This window comes from Crocodylus porosus, unplaced genomic scaffold (assembly GCF_001723895.1).
Source record: "Crocodylus porosus isolate Cpor-Errol unplaced genomic scaffold, CroPor_comp1, whole genome shotgun sequence".
Lineage (NCBI taxonomy): Eukaryota > Metazoa > Chordata > Crocodylia > Crocodylidae > Crocodylus > Crocodylus porosus.
This window is the reverse complement of record NW_017728931.1, coordinates 143389932-143400146: the sequence shown is the minus strand read 5'-3', so window position 1 is coordinate 143400146 and position 10215 is coordinate 143389932. Positions and strand designations below refer to the sequence as shown.

At 66.8% G+C, this 10215-nt stretch overlaps 2 protein-coding genes across 2 annotated transcripts in view; both read right to left on the bottom strand.

The window, feature by feature from the left end:
- Window positions 1-2: 2 nt before the first annotated feature.
- On the bottom strand, window positions 3-5182 carry TYMP (thymidine phosphorylase; the record flags this gene model as incomplete). Its single annotated transcript, XM_019543987.1, has 8 exons — window positions 4991-5182; window positions 4630-4832; window positions 4423-4521; window positions 1512-1641; window positions 1278-1396; window positions 1031-1193; window positions 678-908; window positions 3-151 (listed from the first exon to the last, which is right to left on the bottom strand). Coding segments are annotated over exons 1-8 (1233 nt in total), but the record flags the coding sequence as incomplete, so codon positions are not given.
- A 3771-nt stretch (window positions 5183-8953) lies between these two features.
- Window positions 8954-10215, bottom strand: part of ODF3B (outer dense fiber of sperm tails 3B) — a 3539-nt gene continuing 2277 nt past the window's right edge. The window contains exons 2-5 of the mRNA XM_019543986.1: window positions 10063-10210; window positions 9861-9982; window positions 9635-9775; window positions 8954-9112 (exon numbers count right to left, since the gene is read on the bottom strand). Of these exons, the coding sequence (XP_019399531.1) occupies window positions 9032-9112; window positions 9635-9775; window positions 9861-9982; window positions 10063-10210 (492 nt within the window). The 3' untranslated portion in view covers window positions 8954-9031. The remainder of the gene's footprint in view (window positions 9113-9634; window positions 9776-9860; window positions 9983-10062; window positions 10211-10215) is intronic.

Below are 10215 nucleotides of genomic sequence, written 5' to 3'. Positions count from 1 at the left end.
CCCGCGTCACCTTTGCGCAGGCGCTGCCCCACGGCGACCAGCAGCTCGGCGCCCACGCGCGGGTTGAGGGGCTGCCCCTGGCGCGTGCGGCCGGCGCCCAGGCCGTGCAGCACGCGCGCGATGGGCAGCGCCAGGATGGCCTGCACTGTGCCTGCCGGGGGAAGCCCGCGTCACTGCGGCCCCGCCCCCCGGGACTGGGTCGGGGGTGGGAGAGAGGGCTGGAGGCCTTCGTGGGACTGACCTCGGCCAAGCCGCCCCAGAGCCCGGGGGTTGTGGGGACGGAGCTGCCGGCGAGACAGACCCAAGGGCAGGGTAAGGGGAGGCCGGGGAGCGTGCATACGTGTGCGCGCGTGCATGCCTACGCAGGTGTGCGTGCATGACTTCATCTGTGTGTAAGCGCACACATGCGTGACTGCATGGGCGAATGCACGTGTATATGTGCAAATGGGCATGCACAGTGCACGCCCGTGTATGCGACAGGATGCGTGTCTGCACGTGCGTGCGTACATTTCTGGCAGTAGCACGGCTGGGATAGTGGGTAGGGGTGTGCTGCCAACCCGGGGTGTGCCAGGCTCCGGCCCCCTGCCCGGTGCAGCTGTGGGCACTGCCCCGTGGTGCTGAGCTGCAGCCCGGGCCCCAGGAGCTGGCGGGACTCGCCCCCCCCAGCCCCTGCCTACCGTCCTGGGGCGCGAGCAGCTCCTCCTGGGTGCGGGCCCGGCCGAGCACCTGGTAGCGTTGCTCCTCTGTGCCCGTGCACAGGGCCTGGGCCACGCCGGGCGCCACGCCCTGCGCCTGCAGCATGGCCTGGAAGGTGCACAGCGCCGAGCCGTTGTCCAGCGCTGCCGCGATGCTGGCGGAGCCCGCCTCCACCGACTCGGCTGCGCCGCACTGCTGCAGCAGGCAGCCCCCTGGGCGGGGAGAGCGAGGCTGGGCACGGCTGCTGCTGCCCCGGGGGCAAGGGCAGGGGGTGACAGCAGCTGGGCTGAAGGGGTGCAGGATGCGGCAGCCCCGCCGCCCCCGGGGGCCGCACCTAGGGCGGTGACCAGCTCACGCAGGTCCGCGGGGCCCCCGCCGTGCAGACACTCCAGCGCCTCCAGCACCTCCAGCGAGTGGCCCACGCGCCGCCCCAGGGGCGCATCCATCTCGCTGAGCACGGCCGCGGTGTTGATGCCCAGCTGGCTGCCCACCGACACCTGCGAGGCGGAGGAGAGCGGCTGGTGCCTGGGTGGAGGGGACCCGGAGTGTGCTGGGGGGCCCCCCTGCTGCCCGGGACTCACCAGGCTCTGGGCCAGGGGCCGGGCGCTCTCCAGGGTGGGGTACAGGGCGGCGCTGCCGAACTTCACGTCCAGCACCAGGGCCGAGATGTTCTCCGCCGCCTTCTTGCTCAGGATGGAGGCTGCAGGCCGAGGCGGTCGGTCAGGCCCCAGAGCCCAGACGCCTCCTCCTCCAGGGCGGCCCCCACCCCAGCCTCTCCCCTTGCCCGGTGCAGCCGTGTGCAGTCTGCCCCGTACCTGTGATGAGGGGCAGGCTGTCCACGGTGGCCGTGACATCCCGCAGGCTGTACAGCACCTTGTCTGCCGGGACCAGCTCCTCGCTCTGCCCCACGATGCAGCAGCCCACCTGCTCCAGGATCTGCCTCATCTGTGGCCAGAGCAGCTCCTCAGTGCCTGCCCTTGCCCCTCGTCCCCCCCGTGTGCCCCGCAGCTGGGGCAGGGACCAGCCGGCCGCTTTCCCGGTGCCTGCTGCGGCTCTGTGCCCGGGCCAAAGGCTCTGGGCAGGCATCGGGCGAGGCAGAGGAGCGGGGCTTTGGCTCAGGTGCAGCTTGGGGCACCGTGCGGGGGAGCAGGGCTCTGTGGCCCGCAGCTCCCCTTGTGCGACCCGCTGCTTGGCCTGGCCCCCAGGCCCGTCTGCTGGTGCGCTGGGGTCTGGCTGCTTGCAAGGAGCAAGATCCTCCTGCAGCGCTGGGCTTCCGCAGGGTCCTGCCTGGAGGGCCTTGCCCCTGCGCGCAGGCTCAGCCCCACCGCCCTGGGGCAGGAAGGGATTCCCCCTGCTCAGACTGGTGTGATTGCGGGGGGGTTGGCTCACAACTTCATGCTTTGCTGTCTCTTGAGTCCCCTGCGCCCCATGTTATATTTTGCTTGCATATCTCTAAGTACTGCCTTTGCTTTGCCCCAAAATGAGTGGCTCTGCACCAGACCGCTCATCTTTTTTCACACGTCTCTAAAGAGCTCCTCTTGGAGATGCCGCCAGATGTTAACGATCGTTTTCCCTCTGACATTTTCCACCCAGCCCCTGCGCCAGGGATGCCTGCCCTTTGAAAGCACGAAGCCTCTGTGTTATTGGCCGGGACTGCTTTGTCTGCTGAGAGCGAGCGTGATCGGATCGTGCCCCCTGGCAGCCAGAGACGACTTTATCCATCGCAGCCAGGTCCGAGCCGCCGTCAGCTCTTCAGCAGCCGCGGCCACATTGCCTTCCTGCTGCTGGGATTCCTCGGGCTGCTGTCCAGGTTGTCTCGGGGCCACCACGGCCCCTCCAGCGCTCCTTCTGCGGCTGTTAAGTAATGTGTTGATCTTTGACTCTGTTCCATGAGTCCACAAGGCGAGGCCGGCAGCAGAGCCAGTGTTTTCTGCCTCGTCGCGCTCTGTGTATACCACTAGGACCTTCCTCCTATATGATGCACCTTGTGACAGGTGTGATGGGCCTTGATTTGTGGTGTGATTCTAGCAAGGCTTTCAGCCCCGTCTCCGGTGACTCTCACTAATGAGCTAAGGAAACAGGCTAGGTGGAAGTCTTGCAAAGGGGATCATTGTGCTCCAAGCACAGTCCTCAACGGCTTGGTGTCTAACGGGAAGGTACCTCAGTCCTGGATCCTGTCCTTTTTAATATCTGCACTAACAACTTACAAGAAAGGGCTGAGGGCCTGCTTTGCAGATCTGCAGGCCGTGCCAAGGGGGGCTGGGAGCAGGGGACAGACGGTTGCAGCCAACTGCAAAAATCAAGTGCAGCTGAGTTTTGCAATTGACTTTCCTCGAGTGCAAAAGTCAGTCCAGGACGAGGGCAAAGACCAGCACCGAGGGTGGGACAGATAAGACCCAGGGAGCGATTGGCCGCACTGCAGCCATGCAGAAGAGGACCCGTGGGGTTCAGTGGACAGCAAGCTGAGTAGGAGTCACTGGTTCAGCGTGGCTGCAAAAGGGAGGTATTGGCAGGACTGTCCTATGCAGGTTGAGGGGAGCGATTCTTCCACTTGATTCAATGCCGGTGAAGCCTCTCCTGGAGGCCCGTGTCCAGTTTTGCTCCGAGAAGGAGGTGCACAGATGGGAAAGAGTCCAGCGCAGAGCGACAAAAATGCCCGGAGGTCGAGACCTATAGGTCTCAGCAGGTGTCTAAGCTGCGTGATCCAGCACGATGCATGCAGCACCCGGCAGACTCTCCCAATGACGGTTTTCCAGCCCGGGCTGGTGGGGCCGGCTCCAGGAGGCAGCACAGCCCTCGCCTCCTCTCGGGAGTTCTTGCCTCCCAGAGCAGGGACGTCTGCTGCGGGCCACTCCCGGAGAACCGGGGACTGCTCCGATGTGTCCCGCTGGCTGTCCAACTGCCCACCCGCCGCTCTGTCTGGTCCCCTTCCTGTCGGGTCGCCGCTGACCCTTGCCCGCGTGCCCCCAGAGCAGTGGTTTCCACCCTTGCACGTGCAGTGCGGGCACTGGCCCTTCCAGAGCCTCTCACGTCCAAAACCTCTCCTCCGTCCTGCCAGAAGGACAGGCGCCTGCTCCCATGTCCCCGCACCCGCCGCCATGTACGTTGCTGCAGCCTGGAGTGGGGGCCAGCATCAGCTCGCGCACCCTCCCTTGGAGACTTCCTCCTTGGCGGTTGCTCTGCACCAGACAAAGCATCCCTGCCCTGCGCTGCCCTCCTCATCCGCTCACTGCGAGACAGGGATTAGCTGCTCCCAGATTCCTGTCTTGGGTGGCTCTGCAGACACTGCCGCCTGGTGCAGGGCTTCTCTTGCACCCCCAACCAGGTGCAGGGCTTGCCCTGTACTCCAGTCTGGCCCCATGACTCAGAGGAGCAGGGCAGGGCATGCATTTTGAGAGGGGAGCTCTCACAGCGCCGGGGAGTGCCACAGCCCAGCTTCACGGGTGCAGGGACCTGTGCACAGGTGTGCCAAGGAGCTGTGGTCCACATGCCGCCAGCTGAGCTTCCTGAGCCTCCCTCAGGCCAGGGGCCCCGTGACGTATACCCCCATGATTCGTGGCCAGTTGTAGCCCAGTTCCTCATTTGAGCAATGCCCCGATGGTGACATGTGTCGCCTGGCACCGGGGGGAGAGGAAGCTCCTGATGGTGCAATCCCCGTCTGCCCAGTCTCGGAGCACGGACCCCGTTTCCCTGGGCGCCCGCCCGTGGCCCCTTGGGGATGCTCACCTGCTCCGGGCTCTGGGAGACGTTGAAGCCCGGGATAGACTCCAGCTTGTCCAGCGTGCCCCCGGTGTGGCCCAGTCCGCGCCCGCTGATCATGGGCACCTGGCGGTGGGGGAGCGGCCCATGGCCCGGTGAGGGGCGGCGGGGCTGCCACCTCCTCTGCTCCCCCCTGCTCGGCCTGGTCGCCCTGGGCGGGGGGCCCGGGCTCACCTTGCAGCCGCAGGCGGCCAGGGCGGGGGCCAGGGCCAGGCTGGCCTTGTCGCCCACGCCGCCCGTCGAGTGCTTGTCCACCAGGAGCGGCCGCCAGGCCTGTGGCCAGGCCAGCACCCGGCCCGACGCTGCCATGGCCTGCGTCAGCGCCAGCGTCTCGCCCGCGTCCATGCCCCGCAGCCGCACCGCCATGAGCAGCGCCCCTGTGGGGACCCGCCGGGGGGGTGTGGGTGCGGGTCCCGGACCCCTGCCCCGCACCGCCATGAGCAGCGCCCCTGTGGGGACCCGCCGGGGGGGTGTGGGTGCGGGTCCCGGACCCCCGCCCCCCACCCCGCTGCACCAGCCCTGGCCCGCACCGCACCGATCTGGCCCTGTTGCAAGCCGCCCCCACACACGCCCTGCACCAGGCGCTGGATCTCGGCCGGCTGCAGCCGCTCGCCATCCCGCTTCTTCTGGATGAGGCGTGGGAAGCCGCCTGCGTCCTCCTCCGCCGGCTCCATGCCCCGCACACAGCCTGGGCCAGGCCGGCCGGGCCGGGCGGCTCCTCCCCGCGGGGGAGGGCCGGGCACAGGGCACGGGGCTCTGCCCTGCCGCAGTGCGCGCCCCTGTGACCCGGTGGCACCCGTGCCTCCGGAGACCCGGGGCGGCTCTGACGGGCAGGGGAAGGTCCGATGTCTGCGGGGTCAGGGCCAGGGCCCTCGGCCGCTGCGCATCAAGTCAGGAAATTACGGGGGGCACCAGAAGAGGCGACGGCGGGCTGTGCAGGGTCACAGGGCCAACGCGACTGCCCGCCGGGGGGCACGGAGCCGAGACCCCGCACAGTGCCCAGTGGCTCGCGGACTTGGAGGGCTCGCGGGCGGGGATGTGCGTGCAGGACACCGAGGAAAAACGCCCCGAGGGCACCGGGAGCCTTCCCCGCCAGAGCCTCTCTCCTAGATAGCCAGATGCCCAGCTTGGCCAGAGCCAGGAGGAGGATGACCGGGAGGTCCCGGGCCTTGGTGGGGCGACGGATGGGGTGTGCAGCCTGAACTTGGGGAGCGAGCTGTGGAGGAGGAGGTGCGGGGGCTGCAGCCTGGCGCACTCGATGGTGAGGTGCGCCGGCGTCCCCCTCTCAGTACAAAATGGGCCCTGGTCGGAGACCAGCTTGAAATGCGCCAGCCACGCGCCCGGCGCGACGGCCCGGTAGAGGAGCCGCCAGCACAGGTCCCCAGTGGCTCAGGATCAGCTCTGAGTAGAGGCTCTGCCACCGGGGCCCGTTGGCTTCGCCCTTGCCAAAGTAGTCCTGCCAGACAGCTTCCCGGGGGTGCGACAGATCGGCTGGCGGACGAGCATGTAGAGCTGGCACCAGTGGGCTGTGGAAAAGCGGACTGGGCTAGTATCCCCCAGCTTGGAAAGGTGGTGTGCTGGGGAGTGCCCCGGGGTCCATCGCGAGGTGGGCCGGATGAGCAACTCCGCCAGGCCGTGGGACTCGGGAGGGCAGGGCCAGCAGCTCGCAGGACCCGCTTGACATAGGTGAGGGCGTCTGCAGGCAGCGCAGCTCTCACATCCTGCACTAGGCGCGAGCAAGTTGCACGCCCCGTGCTCAGGGCCAGCGCCACGGGGCTCAGCCATCCTTGCTCGGCGTAGTCCGGGAGGTCTCCAATCCGGGTGATGCCCACCGGGGCCATCCTCAGGGAGACCTCGAGCGAACCCCCCACTGAGACCACCAGCAGTGGGTTGAAAACCAGCGGCTCACACGGGAGGCGCTGGCAAGCTGCTCAAGAAGGCTAGATTTTGTTCTCTGAATCTGAAAACGATTCATAAACCAAAAATGATATGAAGTTTGTTCAACGTCAGCAGAGTGGAGCGCGCAGAGTCCCGGGGATCTCCGTGCAAGATGCCCCCGAGGCCCGTGGCGTCAGGCTGCCGCCTTGGGCTGGTGTCCCGGGATGGTTCAGAGCCAGGAAACGCGGCTCCACGACGGTCGCCGTCACATGGGCTGCTGCAGGGCCCATCCCGGCACCGAGGCGCTGGCTCTGTTGCAGCAGGTTTCACTAGGGAAGTTGGCTCCACACCAGGGCAGCGAGGGCCTCTCCCTTCCGGGCTTTCGGGAAGAGCTGCAGCTGGCACCAGCCCAAGGCAGCGCGGGGACAGCAGGGGCACGCGGCGAGGGCGCTCCGCGCAGGCATGTGGCACGGCACCGATGCAGGCCCGTCCTGCCAGCACGAGGGGCAGCAGGTCCGGGGCCCCCAGGACTGCGCAACGCTGGCGTGTTGCTGCAACAACACAGTTGCGACAGCGGTGCTGCACAACGAGGCTGTTGCCACAAATCAAGGCCACGATCCTGGATCCCTGCCAGCCAGCCTTAAAGGGCACCAGGGATGCCCACGAGCCTCGTGCAACATGGCATCGCCCAGGGGAGCCAGCACCCCCTTCCCTGGACCCGGGAGGTCACTTTGCTGCCGCCTGCAAACCAGAGGCAGCTTCTCCCCGCAGCCCAGGACCCGGCCCACCCTGCGCCACGCTGCGGGGCCCTGGCTTGGAAGAGGGCGCGGGGCTGCACCGGGAGCTGGCTGCAGGGGCGTCGTGGGCGCCCGGCGCTGAGCCCACTGGGCAGGGGAGGCCCCTCGGGCGTGCCTTACTGCTTGTTGGAGATGAAGTCGAGGGCCTGCTAGACCTGTGAGTAGAGATATGCCACGGGCCTTAGGCTGGGCCCTGCGGTCTCTGAAGCTTGCAGGTATCGTGACCGGGTGGACTTGGTGTAAGTGCTAAGGATAGCTGGGCCATAGACCCCAAGGGATATAGGCACCCAAATGCCCTGGAGGTTGCCTGAGGCTGGAAGCACCCCAGGGCTTAACTGAGTGCGAGGAAAAGTTTGAATCCAAGCATGCGAGTGAGAGCTGGAAACACATTGCAATGCATCGTTCGAGGCCTGGCAGAGCACAACCGGCGTCCACGGGAGTTTCCCTGGGGACGAAGATGAGAGGGAAATGATGGCAGGAATGGGAAACAGGGAAAGGGGTAGCAAGGGGGAGCGACTGGCACACGGGACACCGGCGATTGATCAGGGAAGCAAAATGCTATTCTAGGGTTTTATTCATCATCTTTAGACCGGATCAAATCACGGCTGGTAAAACTAGCAGCTGATGTCAAAATTGCTGGTGGGGCAGATGACGGGTGGGGGGCAGCGTACGCAGGGACCCGAGCGGCTCCTGCCCGGGGCTCCTTTTGGCGCTGTGACTCCTAGCACGGCCAAATGCGGGGTCCCTGTGTGTGGACCATGGGGACGGTGTCCTGGGGGGCAGCCGTGGTGAAGGGGACACAGAGAGGATGGCAGGGCAAGATGGGAGCAGAAAACACAGCGAGAGAGAGAGAGAGAGAGAGAGAGAGAGAGAGAGTGTGTGTGTGCGCGCGCGTGCACATGGGGGTGCTAAGCTGTCACCGGCACAGGGGAGCCCACCCCTGTGTTCCCATTTCACAGGGGCCCTCCCCAGGTGGAGGTGCTGCTCGACCCGCGGCGAGGGGACCAGACCAAGGCCGGTGCCCGCGGCATTGCAGGAGGGGCTGGGGGACTCGGAGACCCCTCACCCCAGGGCGGGGGGAGCCCACCCGGGGGTCACGCTGGTGGAGGAACCGCGCCCACAGCATCACCCCCGTCTGGGACACGCGGGAGGGGCAGAGAAAACCCTCCGCGCTTCCCCTTCCGGCTGTCTCCTGATGCCTCTCGTGAGAGCCCGGCAGCTCGTGGGGGACGAATTGGGGTATTCACAGGGAGGATTTAGCCTTCAAATCCCTGCAGGGCGAAGACAGAGAGGATGGAGATGGCTGCCGGGGACAGGACCAGGAGCAACGGCCTGCAGCTGCAGCCGGGGAAACCGAGGCAGGAGGAGAGGAGGGTGGTCAAGCAGTGGGACAGGCGCCCAGAGAAGTTCTCCATCCGGGCACCGTTTCCAGCGCGGGATCGACAGAGCCGTGGCCGGGCCGGTTCAAGCAAGGAGGACCCTAGGTGTGGCTTGGGGGGTCCCTTCCAGCCCGACGTCCCTGCGAGCCACGGGGTGAGGGGGTGGCCGAAGCGGGGGCATACGTGGGCTTCAGAGAGAGGCCAGTGGGGAGAGGCCGGGGGGGCCGGCTCGGCACAGCCGGTGTTTGCCAGGCCCGACCTCCCGCTCTCCCCACGTAGCAGCCAGGACGTCAGGGCCCCCCCGAGAGAGGCCACAGAGCTGACCTGTCCACCCCCCGGGCTGAGCGCGGCGGAAGGGGAGGGCGGAGGGAGAGCAGCCCCCAGTCCCGGGTGCACCGGGGCACGAGGAGCCGCTGCAAGGACACGAAGCACCAGGAGCCCACGTGTACGAATGCCCGGTTGTTCTCCAGCCCGTCCTACTTGGGTGCCCACGGCGGTGCCAGGCCACACGGTGCACCGTGGTTAATCTGCCACGTCCACGATGAGAGGAGCCAGGTAGTCTGAGTGGCGGATGCCGAAGGTCTGCCCGCGGTGCTGGGAGTACTGCGGAGGGGGGGGGTGGCACTGGTGTCACTGCAGGTGTGGGGGGGGGGCGTGCCAGGGCACGGCTCCCCGGTTTTATACACCCACACGTGCCTGCTGCAGCTGTGCACGCCTGCTCCCGTAGCAAGCCATGCAAGCTCATGCATTTCACATGCATGCACGTGCGCATCTGCATGCGCACACACCACCCAGGCACACAAGCAGCGTGGGATCTCATCTGCTCTGTCTCTCCGCTGCAATCCTGCATGAGCTTCTGCATGTCACACACGCGTGTGCACACGTACTCCACATGACCTCTCATCTGCTCTCCTCACCATCCAGACACTCCCCTCCCTCAGGGGATCTCACCCCCCACCCCCATCTTACACACGCACACACACACACCCACTTGAGATCTCCGATCCGCCCTCTGCTAGCAGCCCCGGCTTCTCCTTTGCACCCCCCGCCCATCACCCGTGCGCACCCTGTGTCAGGGGGTCTCCCTCCTGCCCGCACGTGCCCGGATCCCCTTCCCCCCCTCACCTTCTCAGGGCTGTAGGTGCCCGGCCCGGGCTTCTGAGTGTTGTCACCGGGGAGCACGTTGCGGGCCAGCATGCTGAACTGGGGGGCCCGTGCCTTGTACACGTTGGAGTCCACCGCACGGTAGTTGCAGGGGCCTGGTGTCTGTGCAAGGGGAGAGCGGAGCAGAGCTCGTGTGGCACGCTGCGCCGCGTCACCCACCCGCCCCGGCCCCGCGGCCACCGCTCACTTTGCACAAGTCCTGGCAGAAGCTACCGATCAGGCTGCGCCCAAGGATGGAGTAGTTGGGGGCCGAGCTCTTGCCAATGACTTTGGGCCCCATCATCGGCGGGAGCCCGTAGGCAGCGGGCCCTGGGGGGGCGACGGGTCAGACCGGAGGCGGGAGCCGGCCGGAGGGGGTGGCACGCGCCACGCCGCGCGGCCTGGCCTACCTGGCGTCTGGTCGTTGGAGAACTCCTTGGTGCGGGAGGCGAGGGAGTAGATGGGGGCCGTAGGAAAGGCCCATTTCCCAGCTTTCTCTGGGGAATAGCGACCTGCAACACAGGCAGGCGGCGGTGCCGGTTCCTGGGGCGGCCTTGCCTGCG